The sequence below is a fragment of the Symphodus melops genome, assembly GCF_947650265.1.
Source record: "Symphodus melops genome assembly, chromosome: 19".
Lineage (NCBI taxonomy): Eukaryota > Metazoa > Chordata > Actinopteri > Labriformes > Labridae > Symphodus > Symphodus melops.
Window position 1 is genome coordinate 19419813 of NC_136709.1, and position 27232 is coordinate 19447044.

The following is a 27232-nucleotide window of genomic DNA, read 5'->3' on the forward strand; positions in this document are numbered from 1 at the left end:
CAGAGAAGAAGAATCATGATTCACTCTGTTGGCCTTTCTGAGAGTTGAGGTTACCAACAGGAACATAAACATTGTTGTTCTTAACAGTTTTAGCAGACAGACAAACATTTTGATACAAGGCAAAGGGATACAAAAAAAACCCTTACAGAGCCAGAACATTCAAGCAGAGTTAATCCTCTTTCTGAGTCCTCTGGTAAGGCTGCATGCTCTCCAAGGAATTTTCCGGAAACGTTTCCTATTTTAGTTCTTAAACTGTTTTTTTTTTTTTGTTGTTGTTGTTTTTTTAAATTTCGAGGGAAAACATTCAAGGTTACATTTCCAACAATTCTACAGTATGAAGTGATTTCTGCTAGCTTTATTATTTACAAGATTATAAATATTTCCAGAACTTGAGGAGTTTATGATGAATGAATGAGTTAAACATTCATCTGGCAGTTTATTTACAAAACTGAAAAGTACGAGATGTCTGTGATATTTTTTGTTGCTCTTAAAGTGAGAAAATTAATTCTTATTAAATCACAACTTAAGTCAACTTTGCATATTTTCCATATCAGCAAAACTGCAGTGAAGCAATCGAAGGCTTTGGAGATCAAAGTTCCTTTTATATTGAATGATTAACTTGATCCAGTTCCATATTACTCCTGCTGTCAAAAGAGTCTTACAAGTAACAAGTGTGCCCGTCGCTGATGGAAATGTCACTTTGAGACATGTTTTAAAGCGTAGCGCTTTAGGCTCACACAACAAAGTCCACAGCACCTTCAGGGATTGTGTGCTTTGAGCAGCCATAGGAAATCATTGTCAGCGTCACAGTACGTGACAAATCAGGCTGTTGGATGTCTCTTTAGAAGTAAAGGTCAACGCCCGGTGAAAAGGCCTGGGTTATAAAAGAGCTGCCCTCTGATATCTGGCACCCCCTGCTGTTATCCTCTTTGAATGAAGAGACAGTTACAGGCAGGGGTAACAGTCGGATTTATATGTCAGCGGGCAAAATGGCAAAGAGTCACAATATGTTAGGATGATCTGCTTCATACAGATGATTTCTTACAATTAGAAAAAAAACAGATGAGGTGCACACATAGTCTTGTCTTGCATTTTCTGTTTTAGATTGTTTTTTTTTTCTTTGTTTTTTTTCTTCTGGGGGGGGGGGGGTTTGACATACTTTATTAACCTCTGGGGGATATTCTGGTTTTACACAAATATCCTTCTCACACATATAGGCCTGAAATACACATTTCAGGAATTTGTGGTCATGCACTAAAAGAGAGACGTCAGAGTGAGGCTCACTGCCACACAGGGAGCATGCCAGAGCTGTTGGGGGTTCAATGCCTTGTCCAATGGCACTTTGGCAGCACTCTGGAAGTGACCTGGCACCAAACCAACCTCCAGTCTGCAGCAGCACTTGAAGCAGCGCTCCTCCTAACTCAAGCCCGTACAAACTGAGCTGGTGCAGAACTCAGTTGGTTTAAAATGTCTTCCCATTTTTATAATATAAAAACTCTTCAGAGTTCTGTTGAAAAAAAAAATCAAAGATAATGAATGGTGCTGTCATGGATCAAGCGTAAGTGCCCTTCAAACTAAGTAAAAGCTACAAATTAAAACAGAAAAAAAAAAAAAACACACTCGAGCACTTGTTTTAGACTCTCAGATATGGAAAAGTGTGGAAGGGTTTTAGTGATTATAAATTCTGAGTCACATTTGATCTCCTGTTGAGTCAAGATGTTCTGTGCTTAAAGTGAGAAGGAAAATAACTGAGCACGGATTAAAAGCATCAGTTTACCAGCCTGACAGATGAATGCTTAATCTTCGATAATGGGAAAACCAATTGGATTGCAAAGTTCTTGTCCATTCTTGCTTAAAGCCTGCAGCACTCTTCCATCATCTCGTCCAATATAAACAGTTTGACTTCATAACAGCACTTTCTATATTGCAAGTAATTTATCAACTGTTTGCACTTATTTTAATTCCCCAGCCTTGAAAACTAAAACTCTCTTCTGCTTCTTTAAAATGTTTCAAAGTGGAATTCAGAAACACTCTGCAGTCTTACCGCATCTTCTTTTCTATTGAACTTCATCTCAAAGGTGTGTTTTTCTGTGCTCAGCCCATCCCGAATACCAGAGAAACAAAATCAAGTCTCAACTCGCTATGTTAGCTTGACAGAGAACACGCAGCGGTCACATTATGGAGTCAGCACACTCTGTAACTGCAAAATGTAGAGAAGGAAACAACAGTGGTAAGCCACACTGGCCCTCTCTTCACCTCTCTCTCTCTCTCTCTCTCTCTCTCTCTCTCTCTCTCTCTCTCTCTCTCTCCTTCCCAAGCTCCCTTTATTGTTTGACCAATCAGCTTTCCCTTCCCAGTCCTTCTGTAGCCACGCTGTCCCATCAGCCATTGCTGTGATAAATGATGATTCTGCTGGAGTTTGAAGTACTTCTGTGCTATTTGTTCTTCATCTGGACGCGGCACAGACTCTTCTCCTGCTACGTTCAGTCAGGAGGGATCTGATAATTACCTGTGCCGCACTGTTGAGCAGCTAATTAATTTGCTCTTTGCTGTGGCCGCACTGATGATGGTGCTCCTTGCACTGCAGACGTTTGCTCAGTGAGCTCAGCTAAGCAGCTATTATCAGCAACGGTCTGGACTCAGTCTTGTAGAAACCCGACACACGCCCACATCATTAGATTTATAGCAAAATGAGATGAAATCTGCTTCATATGGCGAGTTGTAACGGGAAATATCATGTCCATTAAGACTGTGGTATTTATCTACATTGTGGGCTGGTGGTTAAACATTCAGTGTTCAGCTCTTGGCTTCAAGTGGAGTCACTTCCTAGACTGGATTTGCATCAACAAATGAATCCCATGGATTATTATTATCGTCATAATCCTCTTTTTTGATGTAATTCAGGTTCACACACTTTGAAACGGCTCATGTTAAAAGGGAATTGTTGTGATTGGGATACTGATAACAGGTTGACATGGATGCACTGGTATCAGTAATGGGACCAGTATTATGTCGGTACTGGCATTGCTGTTTAGATATTAACTAAAGAGGGGTTTTGAGGTATTGTCTTGAACTTGAGTCTGTTCCCCACGATGTATTATTCTCATCCTAATTCAACAGGTTTTATAAGCACAGTAAATCCAGATGTAACTAAAGAAAACAACAGTGTTTTGTTAGCGGAGAGCGTACTGTTAGCCACAGCTAGCTAACTGCCAGCAACAAGTGTTTTCCATCAAGATGTATACTGTATTTGTTAATGTCGCTGGTATCAGAAGGTCTCAGTACCAGTCTAAAGACTTTAAAGGAGTAACATTATCAGAGAGGAGCAGTGCTCATGATCGCACAGTTGAATTTTTCCAGGTGCTGTTTCAGGAGCAGCTGCCACTTCACAGTTTGAGCGTGCATGTATTTGCATTCTAATACAACTGTTTTCTGCTGATTGGAGGGAACTACATAATGTATGATTCATTGTTTCTCCAAGTGAGTACTCAGCATCCTTCTGCCTCTCGTCTCCATCTGGAAATGAAGTAAGACAACAGTGAATGTGATTTAGGGACACGCTCTGCTGTCTACAAACACTCGTGCATCGATACACCGACGAGCACGGGTGAACTCTTGCTTCAGTGCACATGAACTGAGTCACATTACCCATGATGCTTCTTGTCTGGAGATGAAGGAGGGGGGTAGGGTGTCCCTGGAGTCAATGGACGGGAGACACCTCTGAGTCATCGGCGCTGTCACCTGTGACGTCACTGAAGCAGCATGAATAAAAAAGAAGGATAAGCTCGCCTGCAGCCGGAGTGAACGCACACGCCACATCTAAGAGCAAACACGTCAATCACAATCTCTGTCCTTTTCAAAGGTTGTCTGTTTTTACAGGAAGTGGTCTCCTTCTGGCCACATGTGACTCTTTGCTAACAGAGTATTGACTTTTATCTTTCTTTTTGAAATAATAGCCTATGAAATCGAGCTTTCCCTCTCTTTTTCTTCAAACGTAAATTTGCACGATCATCTCCTTTCTATTCATACCGTCTTTATTACACCTTTCACTTTGACCACAAGATCAAACTGAGTGTCTCCAATTCATCATATTGGACAACGGCAGCTATAACAGATGTTCAGAATCATAGTAGAAAATGTCCTTCGCATAATGGTGATGGGAAGACATAAAGGGAAAGAGGATGGGAGAGAAGAATGGAGGAGAGAGGAGAGGAGAAAGGAGGAGAGGAGAGGAGGATCAGTGGTGTGTTGCACAGCTGCACTAAATAAAAAAAGCCAAACTCGAGTGATAAGGGGCTATGAGGAGCTGCCCATCAATCATCGAGACAAATTGACGGGTCAGTGTGAGCTTTCGGGAGGTGGTGACATTGAATCTTACGTACAGCAGGTGCATGATGGATGACTGTCCTCTTACTGTACGTAGACCTTCTGACCACCCTTTGGTGCTTTGGATTTATCAGAAGATTAATGAACCGTAAAGGCTCTCTCTCTCTCTCTCTCTCTCGCTCTCTCTTGACTTCCTTCTCCTTCCATGACGTGCGGAAAGAGAGGACGCAAACAAACATAGTGGTATTTGTTATCATACATGTTTGTGTGTTATTGTGCACAAGGAGCGCACTTTCAAAGTGTAGTGTCTTGAAAATATACAAATAAAATGAGCAGGAAGATCAGCCTGGACATGGAGGGATGTGTCAGTGAACAGACAAGGGTTTGCATGTAAAACCGATTCTGCTTGGCGCTGCTTGTGAACAGACAGGCTTGGGACCCACGTTTTGCAAAAGCAGTAGGGAACCTCCCTCAGGGGTCCCCATGTGACAGCGTTCCTCAATGAAACAAAGAGAGGTGGGGAGGAATTATCCGCCTACAGGAGAGAAAAAAAGAGGAGTTTAGATCGGACGATGGTGATGGACGCTGGTTGGAGGGCCCCCCCAATTGATTTAGCCTTTGGCCCCTGAAGAGTCTAGAATCACCACTGACTATTCTAATCTTCACACTGGAGAGCTGATGCTTTTGTCATTTTATTTTATCTTAAAGTGACACATGCATAATATTCTTACTGAAGCGTTTTCCCTCTGATTTGTTTTTAAAGTCAGACTTTGGAGGCATCAATAATTGAAATGCTTCCACACATGCTTGGCCTATTTTTTTTTAAAGAGGAAAAATACAGAGTGCATTTCTCTTTTTTTTTTTTTACTTTAAAGCCAAACAGATTCTTCTAAAGCGTCAAAATGTAAGCATAAAGCAAGAATAACGGAAATCTGAGTCAAAGACCACAACAGCATTCACACCAGGGAGCATTGTCTCTTTAAGAGTTCATATCTGTGTTCTTTGGTGTCTCAGGGAGAATTTTTATTGAACAACAGTTGGATAAAAATATCAATCAAAAGGCTTTTGATCTCATCACAAGCTCCATGTATCCCCAGCATTAAGTCTTTTTTATGTTTCTGTCAAAGGCCGTCCTAATTTGAACCAAATTTAACGACTCCATCCACGGTCGAGGCGAGCATTTGATGCTCTCCAGTTGCCAATAGTAACCATAGTTATACAGCCGAGCAAAAAAAAAAATTCACTCTGCGGTGAATGAAGCTGAGGAGAGGTGTGTGTATTGTATCACTGAAAAATACAAGGACCATCTCAAGGGCTGTTGTCAATGAAAAGAGCGCTGCATCAATATCCGGAAAAAAAAAAAACTGGTCACGACTCAAACTTCACTCTCTTATTCTTTCTTCTTTACGTTGCGTTGTTGGGTAATCTTTGTTATGCAACATTTGCAGCCAGTGTAGGGTCAAAGGCAGTGTGCACTAAATCTATTTTCATAGAACTGAGAGAATACAGCAAAGTGTTTTTTGGTGCAAAGTGTTAAAGGTGTTGAAGTTGCACATTCCTGCACTGGCCTGCTATTTATTAACATCATGTAAGCCAGATTTCTCCATTGCTCTTCATGATTTGATTGACAGCTTTTTCCCCTGAAACGCAGAGGATCTATCCTCCACTGATGAACCTGCTGCACCAAAAGCATCAAAGAAATGAGCCTCTCGTTCATGAAAAAGCAGCCTCCAACGCTTGCATTACGTCGTTGCAGTTCCTCTCTGCGCCAGATGGGGGCGGAATCGGACCTGGGCGGAACAAATGGAAGAAAAAAAAAGGAGGGGGTGTCGGCTTGGATGATATCCTGCTGGAGTCTGCCAATAACAGCTCGAGTTTGGAGGCTGCTCGTACTACAGAGCCACTCTGAGGTCTCTGTTGGGAAAAGCAGGCGGACTGAGCGAGGTGTTCGCTTTCTGCCCGGGGAGAAATCACAGCCACACACGGGGAGGAAGACGTCAGGAGCTGATAACAGCGTCGATTGAACACAGAGGGGGACCCTTGTTAATTCCTTCAGGTGGCACTTAAAGATTCTGCCGTGTGGATGAGCTCTGATCACACTGTTTGGCACTGATTTCTCCTCTCCTGCGGGTAAAAGCCCAAATCAAGAGAAGCCAACGCGCGTTTACCCTCCAGAGAAGCGCTTTGTCAAACGGTTTCTGTGCGTGTTTCCTGCTGGATTATCTCCCCAAACAAACACGCACAAGTGGCACACAGACGGCGAAGTCAAAGGCAAGGGATTACAATTGGTGCGTAAAGCTACAAGCGTGTGCATGCGCGTCCACCCTCTCTGAGTCTGGAGCAAAGTGCTGCTAAATCTACTCTACCTGGACTTTGGAGCTTCTTCTTCTTCCTCCTCCTCTTCACTGAACTGCACTTGACAGGAGGAGCACACATTTAAGCAGCGGAGGGAGAAACCTGAGAATCCTGCGAAAATGCCTCTTGCACAGATTGCGGAGCCATGGCCCACTATGGAACTAGTGCAGCTGGAGACAGAGGTAATGAAAGGTGACGTTACTGTGCACCAATTGTTTTTTTTATTTATTTAAGTTGGTTAGGTCAAAGAAGTAGCTGCAATTTAAAAATGGCGCATGGGCAATGGGCACATCGCTGCACAGTTTAAGGTGTTCACGAGTCACCAATGTGCAGGAAAAAAGTTGTGTTTTAATTGCACTTAATTAAGTCAGGGTTTATACCAAACCATCAAACAGTTCTGAGGGTTGTATGACATCCATTATGTAAATATTGGGTTTAAATAAAGTGTGCCTTTTTTCTAAATCAAGGTAAGACACAATGCAGTTTACATTTGACATTTCTAGAAGAGGTTTCTTATTTCCAGCCCAACAGAAGCCTCGAAATGATGACCCATATTTGTACATCCAGAGCTCAAGTTAGACATTCCTCACTTCCTCCTCCTCCTTCTTCTTTCACTCTTGTGCATCTCAGTGTGAGCTTGGAGCCAGAGAGAGGAGAACAGTGTGATCGAAAAGGAAACCTACAGTCTCATCGCCGCTTCATTTAAAGTGGTACAATGAAAGAAAGTTTAAAATGTCTAACCTGAAGCTTGACTTTTGAAATGTTCACGATGAGAAGTTCTTCTCCCGCCCCTTTCTTTTTGTACAGATTCATAGTTGAAACATGCTTTATTGAACACACACACACACACACACACACACACACACACACACACACACACACACACACACACACACACACACATTTCCTGCCTTCCATAGAGTTTTATGTCGGCTGATTGCACAACAGAAATGCACACGTTATATTTTGCTTGATATGCATAATATAGACCCTGTGACCCTCACACAGCATTGTCCTTCATGACCTCTTCAGCAGACTGGTTGCTTAAAAAATGAGCAGGCTCTGAACACCACACACGAGCTGTGTGGAAGCAACCTGTCCAATGTGATAAATTGCCTCTTTCGTTGACTCGAACCTGAATCTTCCAGTGACGCAGGTGAGGAGGAGGTGTGTGCGTGTGCGTGTGTGTGTGTGTGTGTGTAAAAGAACACTCCTGATTGTCCCCATCAGTCTAAATGAAAGACAACAGCCTGTCTGGTTCGATGGGAATTTAAATGTAATCAAGAGTTGTGAGTGATGATCATCTTTATTCTCTCAACCCGAGCTAGACTCCGGGCCTGATCCAGACACACACAAGGGCTCGTTTAATTTACACTCATTTAGCTGTGTAATTAATGCAACGACTGCCGGCACGCAGACAGAAGTAGACATTACTGATTGCACAGTTGTCGAGTTGATTTTTACCTCAAATGTTGTTTTTTTTTGGATTGTGCTTTATGATGAATGGGGAAGCCTCACAGAAGAAGCATTCGGAGCCGTTTAGAGGCGGTGTCATGATGATGGAGCTTGTTCCTGCAGACTGTTTACAGTATCCTGCAGCATGTGAGCTGGCTGAGGAGCATATCACAGCGGAACAGATGGTGGTGCAGAACCTGTGAAGAGTGCTAAGTTTCTGTCTGTAAAAATACACCGAGTTTGGATGAGCTCGTTGGTGAGATCATTGCTAAGAGGAAAAAAAAAAAGAATAAATAGTAGCAGTGTGTAAATTTGAGCCTTTCTACGTGCATGAAAAGGAGATCTTATTTTGGGCTCTCACATGGAAGCATCTGCAGTGTGAGAAACTGATTTGTTCACACAAGAAGCTGTCCGTTACAGTAAGAGTCGTGATGTCGTGTCGTTGTCACAAACCTTCCAGACACCTGCACCCATGATAGAGAGAGAGAGAGAGAGAGAGAGAGACCCTCGGGTTCAGCTGAGACCGGTGGCCATGCCTGTTTAACATTTTTGAAGAGCCAAGCAGGAAGTAGCTCAGATGGAACAAAGACTGGACTGATTTAAAGGAAATACAAGACAGGCTGAAAACCAGATCCCCTCCACGGCGCTTTCATCAGCACAGATGATGTGCGAGGGTTCGGCAGCTGGTGACAAGTCTGCTTCCACGTTGCTCATTATCCGAGGGCCTGTGTTTGGAAGCAGAGGTGTCATGAATGGAAATCAGCCACACAGCCTTTTTTTGTGCTTCAGAGCCGGGAGTGTAAAGAGAGCTATTCACAAATGTTTGTTTGATTTTTATTCATCACGTCGAGTATGAATTAACTTCTCAGTGAATCAGCTCTGATAAAAAAAAAAACCTTTCAATAAATCATCATGCCTCTCCCGTCCCAGCTGAGTCACTTACCTCCTGAACCGTCCAACGCCGAGAACAGATCTGTTCAAACAAGAGAAGCAGCGCTTTAGTTCTGTTCTTAAACGCTGGCACTACAGGTGGGAAATGCAGATTATCTGGCATCGTCTCGCTGCATCTTTGATTTGACAAATGTTGGGCAGCAGTGCTGGCGAACGCCTGGGCCGGAGGCGTCTGTCTTTTCATCTGTCCCGGACTGTTTCATTTGGATGCTTCATTGAACGTGATTTCTCCTTTTTTGCAATCTGCTGTTTCCACTCTCCACCTTTCTGTTCGCTCCTTGTTTTTGACGTTGTACTTTCATGACTTTAACTCCTTTTTTATTTTTATTTTTTTTTATTTTTTATTTTTTTAAACAGCCACGCGTTCTAGTAGCTGAGCTCCCAACATGTCAATGTGTCACTCATAATCAATCGGAGTCAGCATGCAGGGCTCAACATAAACTTATAGAAGTGGTTGTCCGTGGCAACAAGTCATCAGAATATTCACTCGTATATAATATTTAAATGAACCAAACCAACGTTTTTGATGTTTGATCTTAAAGGCAGGGTTGTCCTCCCTCTAAAGCCCCGCCCCTCACTTACATGCACTAACGCCATTGGTCCAGAAGCAGATTTCAGCTCATGCTTTGAGTGTGGGCTCGAGTGGCTTGATAGGTTTATAAAACCTGTACCGAGTGCCGACATTGGTCAAAGTTTTACATGTTTACAAACTGCTACAGATGACAGATTTTTTTTTTTGTTTCTTTTTCAGAGCACATGAGTTATTCATTTTTTTCTTGAAGCCCCGCCCCCAGTTGATATTGGCTGATATATCGGCATAGGATTTTCTTTCTCTACCTAACATTGTCGAGCCCTACTTCTTATTTGCAGACTTTTGAATAATCTCATCAGTATGTGTTTCATCATAGGAGCCCTGACTTTTACATTCTGGGAGGTGGACGAGAGAGAAAGGACTTTGTACCACCACAGAGGAGTTTCTTCACTTGTTACGCCAACGCATCACATAGAGGAGAAAGTGAGCTGGAAGGAGGGACTTCGTGTCATGTTTGCTCGCCAGGCGTGGTCAGAAGTGCACACTGAGAGAACTCGTGGTTCACCGAGTTCCTGTGCATGTACGTAGGCTTAGCTTCAGCTAATCTGGGTGTGACCCGAGGAACACCTGAGCAGGGCCGGGTGGGCATGTGATAACACAACAGTTTGCTGGAGGAGCTTTCCTTTTGACTTCTCCATTTAAAAAAAAAAAAAAGAAAAAAAAAAGTGATCAGTGTGTAAAGAAAATGTACACATTTAATATGATTTGCATGCAGGCTGAGGTGCAGAGGCGAGGAAGAGAAACTGTCTATTCATGTAAAGGAGGCGCCCGCTAAAAAAGAAAGCTAGAAATAGCTTTCTAATCTATTTTTTTTAGCATTTACCAGAAAGGGACATTAGTAATGTGACCCGCTGTCAATACATGCTGGAAAGTGAGATTACGAGAAATTCAGTCAGACAGGATTACAGGCACAGACAAGAGCGTGGTGATTGTATTTCTTAGTTGCCTAGTTACCGAGTAGCGCCGCTCCAATCTGGCTGTTAAAACACAGATGAATCTATCAAACGCACACAGCTGCAGCGCGCTCAGATTGTTTACTTTCCAGAATGGTATCAGAGTCCTGTGAGAAATGACGAGTTCTGCTGTTGTACTCTCAGGCTGAGCTGTAAACGTTTGCACATTTCCACCGTTGCACATTATTCACACAATGTTTTTTTGAATACATTCCGGTAATGTTTGCTTATTAACATGTTCGGCTTTGAGCTTTGTGTAGATGATGTGGTTGTTTGTGTGCGTGTGCATGCCTGTGCTCTCATTGAGGGAGCCCAGGGGAGGGAAAGCACCATTAACTGGGCCACTTGGATCAGCCATGCAAAGCTAATGAGGGCGAAATGTGTTGAGAGGCAACGCGGCTGAAGCACTGCTGACTGACCACACACACATGCACACACACACACACACACACACTCCTGACAGTTAAACTTGCACACGCAGAAGTCTTACTGTTTGTCTTCTACACATTAGGTTACACAAAGACAGACAGACACGCCGCGTCGAGTGGAAGATGAACTCAAAGGAAGAGTCAGAACGTGAACATGTGAAGTGTTTCTAATAATTATATAGCAGGGATGTAAAGATGAATCATGAGGCAGTTAAAAACATGATTCAAAGGTTTCAAGGTTCGAATGTGTACTCTGAGAAATGAGTGGCAGTAATGTGAGCGTCAGCAGGCGTTATCATGGCGGTCGAAGCCTTTTTTTGCTTCCTCAGGACAGAAAAAGAAAAAGAGTTGAGAAGAGAACTTCACAAAAAGCACGAACAACGTGACGCCGTATTTAATCGACATCACGATGAGAAGCTCCGGTCACCTCCCGATTACCTCGAAAAATAGATCGTGAGTTGAATCGTTACATCACTACTGACGAGGGCGGGGTGATAAATCTGTCTCGTCAATAAATCGCATGTGTGGAAAATCAGGATTTCCAATAATCGCTCCTCTTTGGGCTGCCGTAGTTCTTCCCTCTCGTCTACCGCAGAGTGAGTGGGCAGCCCCAGGAACAGCTCGTCTGCTGACGTTGCTTCGTTTGTCTTTTTGTTGTGCTGTGAAAGTGAAACTGCTTTCAGCACTTTGAGGGGGAAAAAAAAAGAAAAGAAAAGTTTCAGCTGGTACTAACCACTACTTAATTCATCCTCGAAGCCATCGGTTCCTCCGGATATTGAGAATTTTAGGTGTTTGTCCGACCTCACAACTTGATGCTTTGGTAAATTTGATTTTCTCCCTTCAGATTGCAGCCTGCACAAAAACACATCAAATTCTAATGCTCTTTGTGCTCGAGTAAAACATTAGCCTGAGACTTTGGAAGTACATTCAGTGTCCACGAGGGAAGTAGAGTGTAATCTCAAGTGTTACACAGACAGTGTATAAAATCAGAAGTGTCTTTTTTTTTCCTTTCCTGTGAGTCCTTCGTATCTCGCTGCAAACTGTTTGATCGTCGAGGCCACTGCTTGTCATCGTGTGAAGTGTCCCCGTCTCTCTTGTTTGGTGCAGTCTGAAGGAAGAGGAAGAAGGAAGTGGGGAATGTAAGAGGGAAGTGAACTGCCTCAGGGTCACCTCTCTGGAGCTGATAACAAAGAGGAAAGAGGAGAGGGGGGGGTTACTTATGGGCTTCTCACACTTGGCTAGAATACTTGACTCTGGACTCAGGAGTATTGACTTTAAACGTTTTAAAAGAAAGGAGATGTTCATCATCATCATCATTATCCATCCATCCTTGTAAAGTACTTGTCAAGGGTGATCATCATCCTGTAGAAAGACTTAAGCTGCGGCTTTAACAGGTCTGACACGATCACTTACTTAAAGTTAAAGTCTCGGGGGGACTTTTTTTTTGCATTTGTTGAATTGGACGAGTAAAGAGAGACAGGAAATGTTCGGAGGAGAGAGAGGGGGGGATGACGTGCAGCGAAGGGGCCTCGATCGTAGTCCAACCTTTGACCGGCGTACATGGGACACGCGACGCGTCACAGACCACACGCCGCCCCACCCGCTTGATTTTATTTTCTCTTTAGTCAACTTAAAATTAGAAGAACCCTCGAACATTCAAAATCTGAAGACCTACCGGTGAAATATACATTTAAAACTCTGCTTCCAATCTTTCCTCACATCAAGAAGGAAAGGTGCAAACGTGTGCAATATTGAGCAACAGTTTACCTTGTGTTAGCGTCTCATGCTAACCCTGTGTGTAAACGTTTGACCCTCCATCTGCTCAGATAGTCCAGCTAGTTTTAAAGTGAATCAACTTTAAAGTATGTTTCAGGGGCCGTCAAATCGAGTGATGCAATTTGTCAGATCTCGGCCTTCTCATATGTGACTCTGCTATTCTGATCTTTAAGGACGTATTGCAAAAATTGGTATGCGGGTAAGATCACTATAAGCATCTGTGACAGATCAGATATCCCCCCGCTCCATAATCATTATGGATATGGGACAGATTCATAAACTTCTAAAGAATATTTATGGGATTAGATCTCTTCAGATACACGTCCCTTTTGTCTGGTGCAGGACTGCTCGTCGGGGGGGGGGGGGCGGGGAACTTCAAATTCAGAAGCTAAAATGCCCCGGGCGTCCAGAAGAAAAAACTTCTGTGATTCTCACAAACTCATGTAGCCTCTCAGGCCCCGTTTCCCCGGAGACGCTGTGACAGTAAAACAAAACAGTTGAGTATCTGATTGGCCTTTCGTTCACACGGCGTCTGTGTTTCACGGGGGTGAAAACGCAAGCTTTTGAATCCGACCTCCAGGGTGGAGTGAAACTGATGCGGGGGGCGTATCGCACGTCACCACACCTCCCCCCTCCATACAGTTGGACATTGAACAAAAAAACCATAAACAACAATGGCGGCGGATTCGCTTGTGCTATGTGCTTCAGCAGCTATTCGCGTTGTATAAACAGAACCTTGATATGATACTGTGTATGTCGCCGCCGAAAGAGCATTGAACACTTGCGGCAAATTGTTCAACCTTTACCCGAGCACAGGGCGACCATACGGAGCGTTTGGGTAAGACTTGGGAGAACTAGCCGCTAAAGAGGATGTTGTGGAGGTAGTGGTTGTACTGGTGAGTGTCGCGCTGTAAAGTTCCCCTGCTCACTACTGGCCGGGCGTGAGAACTACCTCGTTTTCACCCAGGCAAGACGGTCTGTACTTTGAATCCGGAGTGGCGTCGTTTCGATGCGTTTCTGTCACGGCGTCTCCGTGTAAACGGGCCTCAGTCTGTCCTCTATGCAAGCGAACCAGAGCTCACCTGTCTGCTGTATGTTCAAAGTCTTCCATCCACAAACTCGCATGCTGAGTTTACCGAGCAGCCTCAGGTGAGCCTTTTGTTTTCCAAATGCCTATAATTAGCCTTTCAGCGGGACTTGCGCACACAGAGGGGGGGAAAGGATGAAGGATGTGCGTTTGTGTCGCAGCCCAACGTTATTAGGTTTGCCAGCCAAGGAGCAAAGTGCTGGATACAATGAACCGCCGCCACCCACACAGCAGATATTCTCTGTGTGCGACTCCGCTCTCTCTCTCTCTCTCTCTCTCTCTCTCTCTCTCTCTCTCTCTCTATACACAATGATGTATGTACTGTCACACATTCTGACTGACTCTCACATCTGCTTTCTCCACAGAATGGGCAGAGCACGACTGAGGATGGAGTCACGCCTGCTGTCAAGGTGCGTTGAATCTCTGGGACGCATGAGCACAAAGTCAGAGAAACACGCGCTCGTGCACAAAAACACACACACACACACACACACACACACACACACACACACACACAAATGTGACTCAGTATTAGAGCAGCTTGACATCCAATGAATTAGACTCAGGATTTGGACCCCTCTTCTGAATTCTTTGGCTTTCATGTGAAGGCCACTTTCAATCCCAAGACAAATTCCTGTGTGAGTTTTACACTTTCAGACATTTTTTTGTCCCCGCTAAAAGGGAGAAAAAGAAAAGAATGGCGTCGCATTCTTCTCACGTCCGCGCAAATAAGTTCTCGTGCGTCATTCTTTTTCACAATTGCGTCAACGGAACTCAAAGTGCATCTGCTGGCAAGAATTTCATATGATGAATCCTGGCCGAGCAGGCTGAGCGAGCCACAGTCCAGCTGCTGTTTGGAGGGATGTGTTTGGGTCAATATAATAGGGCAGCCTCATGTGTCCTGTTCACATGTTGACACGTTATGCTGACACACACACACGCGCACACACACACACACACACACACACACACACAGTGAGAAGCATTGAGTCAGCCCTTTCCTGCCTCCTGGCCCGGCTCTCCTCCTCGCTATATTGTCCGACTCTGAAACATGATCCTGTCTCCTTTTTACAGACTATTACTCTCTGGCCGTGAAGCAGAGGATGAGGAAATGTTCCCTCTCTGCTTGGCCTTTTTTTTTTTTTTTCGAATGCATTTGCTCTCAAGAGGGGACACAGCCTGAGGAGGACGTTGTATTTTTCTTTCAGCTCAGGACAAGTTTGGCCGAGCGGAGGGCTCAGAGGTAGATAGAAAAGTGGAGGCGTCACAAAGCGAGCAGGGCCGGTCACAGCTTTAAACCTTTCATGGTAGGATCTATAATTTTAACAACATAAATAAGGAAATAAGGAAACTCTCCAATATTTGTTTCAAAATAAGCTGCTGGAGCTTATTAGAAACATGCTTTTAGCTTGGGTACAATCACTTCTATCTGAAGCAGTTCCACCGCCCGCTTCCATCGCTGCAACACCTGCTGACCTGATAACTGCTCTCATATCTGACAAACCCAGGGGCCACATCACTTTATGATTTTAATTCAGTAAAGATCTCACCAGTGCTCGTTTAAAACCAGAGGTATTGAAAAAAATGATAACGATAAATAACGTTTAAATTTAGTTTATGGCACAAGAAAAGGGCAGATTGCAGTGATGCCTACAAAGTGCTTTTCACTGAAACAAAAATGGATAACCGATGAGTGCACCTCATCGACATAATAACATGAGAACTGTAAACCATTATCAGCCCAGCGCATTTCATCAGTAAATCCCTAATCGCATCACTAATGCTTCTGCTACAGGTCGAATGTATCTCATTATCACTCAGACCTGGCTGATTATGTTGGTTACATGTTTTTCTAATTGATTGGGGAGTCTTTCAGTAATGTGATCAGTTATGTAATCATGTTTGTCAGACTGTTCTCCAAACAGGCGGCTGGCTTATCAGCCTGCGAGTCGGCAGGAGAGTTGGATCAGGTTTCTCGAACACGCACCAAGTCAGAAAAACAGGAGGATGGATTTTAACGGTTATATGGCGAGACTGAGTCGGCGGGCTTTTAAATGAATGTATGAGAAATGCTGTCGCGCAGGGTGGATTAGATCATAGTTGTCGTGCATTGGTTTAGAGCGTTCTGGCACCATGCAGACAGGGCAGTAGAGACCGGTATAGCTGCAGCGATCGATGCCGAGCTGCTGTTTAAATGCTGGGAATCTGATAATGGCTGCTGTTATCTACTCCAGCCATGGGAGTTACCTGGCTCCAGCAGACCTAATGGGGGTAACAGAGAAGAGCAGAGAGGAGGAGGAGGAGTGGTGGTTACCCTTGATGCTTAAACTTACGTTAAAACCAGTAAAAGTGATTGTCCTTATGCTTAGGTGTGTGTGGATGTGTGTGTGTGTGTTTGTGTGTGCGCTGGGTGTCTCGGAGGTGAAGTCTGTCCTCTGCCCTCGGAGAGAACATCCACAGCTCTAATGAGTCATTTTTCTGTCTCGGTCTTATCAAGAGACACACGGGGGCATTGACTGAGGCAGCAGTGCAGCTATTGTCCCTCCTGAGCTTTAACTGAACCATTAACCTGGAATTGAAGGTGACTTAAGGCCTCCTGACAGGCTTCTGTTTACAGCTTTCAACTGAGCGACTTCTTTTGTGCCCTTTTTGTTGTCTGTTTAAAGAGAGGGGGGGGGGGGGTTGGAGGTGTCGCTAAGAAGCAGTTTGTTTTGGTTTCATGCTGGTGCTCGAGGGCGACATCTACTGGATCAAAAATTCGCACGTTCTTCCTTTTAAAAATCGAACACACCAGGAAGTCTGTGTCGTCGTGTTTCACATTAGTTTGGCACCATCATCACCAAGCAGTTTAACAAAACTCCAAATCAAACAAAGGAGGCTGAGCTGAAAGAACAGAAGCCGTGAAACACAAACCGCAGTGTTCAGGTGCATTGATGGGATGGGACAGTCGATCACAGTCACAGGAGAGCTCTCGTCACAGAACGCTGATATTATCCAGCACTTTACTCCCTGGCAGTAAGCCAGGCTGACAACGATCTGCTGCACTCAAGTGTGGAAATTGGTGTATTTCAAGCAACCTGGGAGATGGATGTGCTCAAGAAGTTGAAACGAGGGCTGTGACGGCTTCAGTTTTCTGAGAGGGGCTACAGTTGGGTGAGGAGAAAAAAAAGGAGAAAGTGATGGGAAGAACTCAGCTGTCTTCTTAAAACTGTCAGAAAAAAGGGTGAAAATTAGTCTTACAGGATAAAAAACGAAGAACTTGAAGGAGGTTGGTTTTTAGCCTGATGTAACATGATGAATAACTGCAGTAATCAGCATCAACTTTCATGCAATAAACAAAGAAAGCAACAGAATGATCTGCAATATCTCTGTTGATGAAGTGATGCCGGTGTTCATAGTAGACTCTAATCTTTGTTTTTGTAAATGTACAAACCTGCATACACAAATAGGCTTATACCAGTGTTCAGCACTTATACAAAGGACCTGACTTACATCCTCAACAGAGTCAGTAGTTACAACAAATGGATACTGACTTCCAGACTCTGTCTCCGACAATGTTAAAAACAACATTTAAACTCTCCTGGTTTGCACCTCAGCTTATGTTTTCATTTGATGAGCATGATGCTAATTCAATAGTCTATGTTTTTTCCTTTTGATTTGCTATACATGTTTCATCTGTAATGAGGCCATTGTTTCCAAATTTTGAGTTTTTAGATGGAGGAGACATCCTGAGAGTATAGCCTGATGTGTAACGTGATATTACTGACTATAATGTCCCTGGGTGGAGCCAGAAAGTGTGTGGTTGGTGGCTCAGCAGGTTTGTGGGAGTCTTCAAACATGACCTGTAAAGTCTGGTTCTTGGCGAGGACGTGAGGCTTGTCTTCTGGGAAACTGTCTGCGGTGTTTTTCACATTACACTGATACCTGACTTCTAATCTAAATGTCACTTTTTTTCGCAACAAACTCATCATGCGGATGAACCTCACGGAAGTAGACGAAGCTGCGGGAGTGGGTTGAAAAGAGTCTTTGTTGTTTTCTCCTGGGAAAACTATTCAAGAACAGAGACGCTTCTCTTCATCCAAGTGTGGGTCATGAGGTGAATTAAATTCAGCGTCGTATTGAAGGTATAATCTTTAGAATTCGATATAAATATCTAATATACGTCAAAGACCGCTGCATAGTAGAAGCTGCTACTGAAAGCTGTCGCATTGTTTCTGTATGTGCTGTTTTTATAAAAACATCAGGATATTATCTCTCGGCAATTAATGGAAAAGAATCACTCCCGGAGAGAATCACTCCCATGATTCCCCGCCAGCCTTGGCATCATCTTTTGTTATTGTTTTAAATGAGAACCCTCTGACGGCTAATTTTACATACTGTCATTTTAAAGTGCACTATGGAGATAAAGTAGGGATATTTTCTGAACTGAACACAAAATACTTTCCTCAAAGGAAAAGATGGGTCTAGCTGAAATGATATTCTTAGCATTAGCATTCATTTAATCTTTCTAAATGAAACCCAGCGTGGAGTTGATGCCTTGCTAAGCAGTCGTGCTGCTTTCACGTGGGTGTGATTCTCTCTGCCTTTTTTTTTTTACTAGTGTGATTCCCACTTCAGCATGAACTCTCACCTTCCCATCCTGAGGGGAATGAGGAGCTAATGCCTTTCCCATCAGTGTCACTGACATTTTCCTATAGACTCTTAATGTCTTTTTTTTTATTTATTTTTTTACTGCAGCTATGGTGCGGAGCAATTGCTATTTGTGCTTCTGCGACTAAGTGGGCACAATCAGAGGGGAGAAGTGAGGATTGTGAAGAACATGAGAGGAGAGGGAATGGAGGGAGTAAATATTGTAAGAGGGAGACCAGGAGTGCACAGAGGCTGCTGCTGCTGCTGCATATTTCTCCCTCTGGTTATGGACGGACATCGATGTCACAAAGTTGTAAAGAGCATGACTGATGAGGGACTCGGCAAACAGGAAACCAAAATAAAAGGAAGTGGTGGAATAACTCAGCATTTAGTTGCACAATTCAGGTCAATTGGATTGGTCACATGTGTGGAGCAGATGCACACAAACACTCATGAAGCACTCGCTGTGATCCACCAAGCTAATCTGTTGCGATCCCCAGTTCACTTTGCATATATGCGTGTGTTTATAAGGAGTGCTCAGTGCGGCCTTGATGGTCACTGACTCGAGGACTGATTAAATATTTACCAGTGGTGAGAGCGTGTAGGCAGGGATTGCAGTTTACACCACAAGCTTTTTGACCTCTGGGCTACCGTACACGGCTGAGGGGCTGGCGAGTCAGGAAATGGGGAAGTCAAGGCTGTGTAGCCCGGAGATGTGCAGGCCTGTGTGTTTGTGTAAGCATGAGCCTCACTGTAGGCACATGCATGGTGTAGGCATGGCAACTGCTCTTGCTTTCTCTCACAAACCTGACCTTGCATTTGATTTACGTGACATCTCCCCTCCTCCAACACACACACACATTGAGCCTTCCCCAGTATCACCAGTTTAATCTTGAACTCGTGGACAGAGTAAATATTATACACAGAAGACGACTGGAAGACATCACACACTGTTGTACTGTCAGTATTCTCGTTCTCTCGTAGGAAGACGACAATAAAGAAAAACGTGAGCTTCAGCCTCTCCACAGATGGACGTGAGTGCTCTCACAGGACGGACCTAAGACGTCAAAAATAATTCAAAAGACTATAAGAAAGTACTGGATCATGTGATGCCCCACGTCTTACTCAGAATCAAACAGTACAGGTACCGGGTAGCACTGGACATTTTTTCCGCTCTTACTGTCTCTGCATGAAACCCCAAAACCATATTTCCCAAAACGTCAAACTATCTTCTTCCAGGGACGTCCGTAGTGTAGCGTTTGCTACTTAATTTGAAGCTGCTCTGTTTCCTTTCAGTGTCTGTCTTTAACAGGGAGCAGTCTCTCTAACAGGCAGAGTTCAAGTATTGCTCCTTTGAGAGCTTTCAATCTGCTTAGTTTCCCGAGCTCCCCACAGAGGACAGACGTGCTGAAAGACAAAGGGAAGGAAGGCAAATGAGAATAAATACTTTTCTGTGCTCTTAGATGCTTGTCCCTTCTTCTATTTCTGTCTCCTCACTTTTGCCGTCTCCCTTTTTCTCGGCTCTCTTCCCTTTGGGGGGCTGTTTGCATTTGTACCTCTTGATGAGATGCATCCATATCATTTTCTTTTGCTGTCCCGTTTTGCCCCCTTGGGTTTTGCTGACTGATGGTGACAATCCTGAGAAGAAATGGCTCGTACATTTGCCTGGAGCATGACTGTGCGCTTTAGTTGGAGCTCCAACCGAAGCGCACAATCAGAGGTTGATTTTGTCCAGGACTTGTGATAAAAATGTTTGAAATTAAAAAGTTTAACGTTTAATTCTGTGACTTCTAAATTTTCAAAATAATTATTAATTATATTTATATATATAATTATATTTTATGGCATAATATCATGATAACCTGAGGGAAGTTTCCTGTAATCTCTGGAAGCTAACGTTAAACCTTGTTAACCGTTAGCGTTAGTTTCCTTTTAATTCAACATGTTAGAGATTTAAGTTGAGATTTTTTTCTCTCAGTAAAAAAAAGAGAGAAGCTGTCGAAAAAAGTACTTTAGCGAGCCTTTAGCTACTGAGCTAGCTTAGCTTTATTGCCATCAGCTGCTAATTGTACATTATGTGTTTGATTAGCGTTTTTGTATTAACAGCTAAGTGTTACATCTTGCTTTATTTTATTCCAAGTGTTTACTCTCGTATACCGACAGTACATACAAAACAGCCCCCTCCTTGTATTAAGAGGAGGATGTAGCAATAAATGGTAGCCCTTGAGTCAGCATGGTGCGCCAGATAACTAAAGATTGCATCATGTATCACATAGACACGTCGGCTTTTGTGTTTGATAAACAACCTGCAACTATCTGAATGTGGCGCTTCTCCTGAACCATCTGCTGCTCCCGTTTGCCAAGTTCAAGTGAATGCCAAGAAATATTTGCTGATACTCTGATGATCATAACACCAGACCTTCACAGTATCTGACTTTGTATTTTTCTATTTGCTATAGTGACATCTCCCCGCCCCCCGTTTTTTTTTTTTTTTTTTTTTTGCTTATCTTCCACCTTTGCACAACCATGTGCAAGTGACTTAATCTCTTGTCATCGCACTTGTGTTCTAAGTAATGAGGATTCTGCACATTCGGCTTTTAATGTTCATGACTGGATGACTGTGCAAAAAGCCTGCATACTCAGCGGGCCCTTTCAAGCGTATAAAGGTTTAATATTGTCATAAAACTTAATGGATAGACTCACAATGAGGAAAGGCACCAGCAGTCCTGTGCTTTCTTGTGTTTTTCTGCACAGCATCACTACCTGTTCTAGTGCTGGAAAGTGTCAAAAAGTTCTTTGAAAACCTGATCATCTACCTCATGCAGCAGAGTGGGAAATCTCTTGCCAGGAGGAGTAATGCATAATGCCTGGTATCTGCTTGGCTGTGATCCCCAGTGAGCCTGAGAGGCCTGTTTTAACAAGGTTTGGACACGCCTCGGAGCCTGACAGAGCTAAACACCTCACATTCCTCCGCAGGGTAAGAGTGTGTGTGTGTGTGTGTGTGGGGGGGGGGGCTGGATGTAAAGAGAATAGAGCTGATTATATCACTCCAGGCTTCAGGATGTAGCATAGCATGGACTTTTTATGATCTAATTAGCGCACAAAGAATGCGTGCATATTGTGGGTGTTCGCAGTTGAACTTGTAAAATCCAACTATACCATGAGCGTACTTGTGGTTTATGCTTCCTGTCGCCAAAAATAGAGTCTAAAATGTCCATGTCTAGCTGGCTAAATTGGTGTTTGTCTCCATACTTCCCTGAAAAACAAAAAATTTGCTCCCTGCAAATTTGATTGCACAGGATGAAGCAGAGAGGGAAAAGAAAATGTCAAACTTTTTCCACTTTCTCCTGTGAGGAATCGCCGATGTCAGCACTGTGCTGCAGACTCGGAGGTGACATTGGTTGTGCCCAACGCAGATGTGGCTCTGGTAAACACACACGCACACACAGACACACACACACACACACACACACACACACACACACACACACACACACACACACACACACACACTCAACCTAAAAATAGAAGGGTGTGAGCTTCTGTGTGTTTGTATAGCATTGTCATGCATACCACTGTTGTTCTATCTTTCAGTTGTTTGACAGCTTTGTCTTGTGTAGTACTTTGTGACAGGACACCTAAAACACACACACACACTCACATACACACACATAGTGCTCCTCCTTTCTCACTCCTCGACTCTCGTCCCGCTCGTACATGACTCAGACTCTTAACAAGCCGCTGATATGACTGTTGAACTGGATTATGTGCTGGACTCCGAGTTGACAGAGATAATTGCTCTGTGCCATCCTCATGTGACCCGCTGTGTTCTCTCCGTCTCCTTTCGCCTTCAGTGGAAACACATGTTATTACCCTTCAAACCTCTCCACCTCCTTTCATTTCCTGGGCGTGAAATTAGCTGCGAGTAAGCCATCAACGTAATGAGCAGAGATGTTGATGAAAGATACACCCGGGGGTGAGGGTAGAAACTCAATTAGATTGTACGTTTTATTACGAATGAGGAGTATGACAGTTGCCGTTTCGATCATGAAAATATTTTTTTCTGATAAAGCAGACACTCACATATTTTGATGAAGTGTCAGAACATACTACTTTCATCAGATTAGATTTAGAGATTAAAGACTGCTGTTGATTTGCAGCCTAAGGTAAAGAGAGGGATCTAGAAATGATTAAGCTTAAGAGAGGTGTGATGCACACTTGGATGCACAAATGCAACCTTAACAGGAGATATAAGATGTTGCAGAATGCATTGCATACATTGTATCAGATTTGAATACCTTTCTCTTACGGTTTTCCGGCTGCGTTCCATTTCTCTTATAAAGCTGTGCATGTGCATCGGGGTGTGTTCCATTTGACCTCGGAAGTTGGAATCAGTTGTAATACGTCATCAGGGACGCCCCACTGAAGTCAGAAAATCACTCATAAACTTCAGTGGTTGAGTAAAAAAAATCCAAGATGGCTGCTACGTGCGTCAACAGTAATGTCTTAGCGGTTATTATGCTATTCATTAGCAGCTTAGTCGTCTGTTTGTGTCAGTAATCAGCCGCACCGAAAGTATCGTGCATGTTCTACTCATAGACCTCTCGTCATGTTTCTGCACGTAATCTATAACTAGCGTGTTGTTATCGTCAGGTATTAGCTAACAAAACAAAGGCACTCCTGGAGGCGTCCATGTTGCTCGTCTGACTTGTAACTGGAACGCGGTTAACTCAGGTGTGACGTCTTTCCGTGCTCGGAGATGAATGGAATGTACCATCAGCCAGTCACGCCCATTTCACCTGATGTGCTGCTCGATGTACAGCAATCACGACCAGTAATAGAGCACACAGTCCTCCTTCAGTGTAGAATAACTGCACATTAAGAACCTTAAAATGAGATCTGTTCTTCATCAGAGCAACTAGAGCCCCTTTTTTTTCTCGTTGTAAAATGAAACTCAATTTTCTCACATGCACATATTGTCAGTTTCTAGACCATTTAAAGGACATTCAGGCCTTGAAATGTTCAGGAACATTACCTGTGTTGGATCCTCTCACAACCCCAATACTTTTTAACCCCCCCAGCAAACCTGTGCTCAACATGATCATGTCATCTCTGCCCATTTGCTCACAGAAAAGGATCAAGACCATTACGTGGTCCTCGTACTGCATTCACCCGACCTCACATGAACGGTATAGGAAGGGGGCTGGCAGGAAGAAGTCTGCATGAAGTCAGGGTGAACAGATCCGGTCATTTAGGGTCAAATATGAATCAAAACCAGACAAAGTTGTGAGGGACATTCAGTAGTTTAGTGCATGTGTGAAAGCGGCTACAGTGATTATGGTGTCGCTTGAGACAGAAGGAGTTTAGGGATCAAGTGCACTAAAGAGGGGGGAAAAAAGCAAGAAAATCGCAGCACTTGTGTTTCTCATTTCTAGAAGGGGGATAAGATTGTGAGGCTAGAACCCCTCGCCCCCTCCAAAGACATACGATGTCGACGCTTTACACAGATTTCAGGATAAAGATTGCTTTGAGATTGGAAACCTTGCAGGCAACAAACACTGTGTTCTGTTTTTGCTCCTGTTTTTAGGCAGAAAATCATCACGGTCCCTAAAGACCTGAGCTCGCTGACATGCAGCTTTGGCAAGGTCTTAGTGCAGCAGTGAGTGGCCAGTGTTTTATAACACAATCTGATTATGCACAGCTATATAATACAGTGCTGAATAGTTAATGTGCTGGTTGCCCTTCTGTGTGAGCAATGTGCTCCACTTAAACGGTACACTTAAATATTTCTGTCTAGTCCCCCCTTTTGTAACGCTCTTTAATTTAACCTCTTATTATTTAGATAATGCATAATAAGTCATGACCTATTTACATAAATCAAGAATCTTAATCAAGCTTGTGGTGCTGTTGTAAAACAGGCTGACAGATTTATTAGCCGAAGAACAACATTGGCCGATATTAGCATATCCAGTGAGCATCGATATCGGATACTTTTATCACAGATATGAGCCGATACTACGAGATTTATTCACCAGTCAAAAAGCATTTTACCCGAGCTCATTACACTTGCAGTTCTCTGTTACCAGCAGGGGGCGCTATGTGGATTACAACAAGCATCATCACTATCACTAGTGTCGAACAGTGATACACATACAGTGCATGCACGGTTACTTAACAGTTGAGTGACCATCTTGTCTTTATTTTACATCTTTGTAATAACTGCATTTGATCGATCTAAGGAAGATATCGGCCAATATATTATCTGCTTCTTTTCTTTTTCCCCTCCTAAATATTGACATCGGTATCGGCCCCAAAAAATCCCATATCGGTCGGGCCGTTGTTTTAATATTCCACTGTATAAAACATGTATGGGGACTGTGATACAGGATCCAAACAAACATGGACAGATTGGCTTTAAGTCCTTTTTTAACTGCCTTGTTAATCTGACCTGATCAGAATTATACTACTTTAATTAAAAGAGCTGCATGTCACTACCAATGGAAAGTCAAACAGTGAAACCTCCCAAAGGGACATCACACCCTTTAATAATAGTAACACTGCCATTTGTCTTTTAATAGGTCCATGAATTAGATCTATTAATAGTCCTGCATTCATATGATGCATGAATGGAGGGCAGCAGGTGTTTCTTCCTCCATGATGTAACCAAGGTCGAGTCGGTTCAAAACCTGAGACTTTTAATATGAGTGAATAACATGTCTTCATTTGTTGTCAACGTGTCGTGGATATTGCATTGTGCAACACAGTCAAGGTCTTTGTAGTTGTAATAATAACAACATGCTGTTTGTGAGATGATTAGTAATGCCTTAATGACCTGGATGTGTCGACAAAGTGATTGAATTTTCCAGCTGTGACGGTGCATACAGGAGTCGAAATGTTTTCGCTCTGTGACTCGTTAAAAATCCCCGCAGTGTGAAAGTGAAAAAAGAAAAGAAAAAAGCCTGTTTTTAAGGAGGTTTAATGATTAACTGGTAGGAGTGTGTTTCATTTTATTGCTCCGTCTGCACAGTCAGCACACTCGGGGGCAGCTTTGTCTCAGTTGGTAGAGTCGGTCGTGTCTTCACCCGAAGGTCAGGAGGTTTGATCCCCCTGCTCCTGCAGCTACACGCGTCCGACGTGTCCTTGGACGAGACACTTCACCCTGAGCTGCTCCCACAGCGTCGGCGGCTTGTATATGTATCTGAATTGGGATGAGCTAAAACTGATGGAGTCTTTAGAGAGGATGGTAAATAAAGGTTGACGATGCCCTGCATCAGATCATGTCACAAGTGAGTAATTTCAGGACATTCACAGTAATAATAATAATAATAATTTACACTTTATTAATCCCACGAGGGGAAATTCAGTTTTTACACTCTGTCTAACACACACATAGGCCGAGATACACACTCATGCACAAACAGGGTTCTAGTGACATGCATTAATGGAGAGGTCTCGGAGTGAGGGGGCTGCCCACAGCGAGCGCTCCAGAGCAGTTTTGGGGTTCGGTGCCTTGCTCAGGGGCACCTCGGCAGTGCTCAGGAAATGGACTGGCACCTCTCCAGTTACCAGACCAGTTTCCGGACTTGGTCCGTGCCGGGACTTGAACCGGCGACCCTCCGGTTCCCAACCCAAGTCCCTACAGACTGAGCTACTGCCGCCCCATCATCTGAGTATAATAATAATCACAGTTGTTTCTGTCTGAGAGGAGTGCAAATAAACCTCATCTATTGATTTGAATCACCAGCATCAGAGCTGCAGTATTGATTTACAATATACAAAGTTGTGATGATAATAATGGGGATGTTATTTCTTAAAAGAGCTACCATTTAAAAACATCCCCACCTCCCTGTTCTGCCCTTAAAGCTTCTCTAAAGATGGCTGACTTGAAATCGCATCTACTAATCTTTCACAGTTCTTGCTAAAGTGAGTCGCATCATGGACCCATCTCAAAGTATAAACCCTTTTTTTTTCTCGATTAAAGAGATTGTGTTCTTTTTGTGTTGTGTTGCTGAAAGCAGCTCAAGGCTTCGAGAGGCAGAGCCGGGGTTTGAAGTGTCCCCACTTTGCAAATGAGTGACCTACATGAGAAAAACAGAGGCTGAATATAAACCGTTTTATACAAGGTTTAAGTGAAAGTCACCTGGGTGCTTTATTTGTTAGACGAGTACAAAAACACTCCTGTCCTTCAAAACAGCAGAAACTGCTACAAACTTCTGAAACACTTTAAATATGTAAACCAAAGGTGTTATAAAAGTGAACTAATCTTTTTCACTGGAAGTATCCGCACTGCAGAGTGCTGCATGCTGCAGACTGAAGGCAGGTTTTATCTGAAGAGCACTTCTCCTCTGCACTGTGATTACAGTCGCGCTCTGCAGCAGGAGTTGTTTAACCGTGGTAAAGCGTCTTAAGTGATTGGCTATGATTTCATCTGAATGATGATTACAGTACGTGGCCATATGAGTTGAACACAGTAAGCAGACTCTGTGTGTGTGTGTGTGTGTGTGTGTTGGATTAACGTTGATTGAAACATAGGATTGTATTTAGTTATTTGTAGCTCCAGCTCGTGGTGCCTCTCTTCTACCACCCGGATGTAAACGAGCAACAAACGTTATCCGCCACACTCTGCTAACAACAACAATTTTGTTTTTGTGCTTCCTCTACATGTATGCATTTTTTTTTT

At 43.5% G+C, this 27232-nt stretch overlaps 1 protein-coding gene across 3 annotated transcripts in view; it reads left to right on the plus strand.

Annotated features, from left to right (window-relative positions):
- rps6ka1 (ribosomal protein S6 kinase a, polypeptide 1) overlaps positions 1-27232 on the plus strand; it is a gene marked incomplete at its 5' end in the record, with an annotated part of 50786 nt that overhangs the window by 429 nt on the left and 23125 nt on the right. Inside the window, 2 exons of one of the 3 annotated variants that reach the window (XM_079369386.1) lie at positions 6168-6863; positions 14289-14333. In XM_079369386.1, the coding sequence (XP_079225512.1) occupies positions 6801-6863; positions 14289-14333 (108 nt within the window). Of the gene's footprint in view, positions 1-6167; positions 6864-14288; positions 14334-27232 lie in introns of those variants that run through there. The other 2 variants (XM_079369387.1, XM_079369388.1) reach the window with 2 other exon arrangements.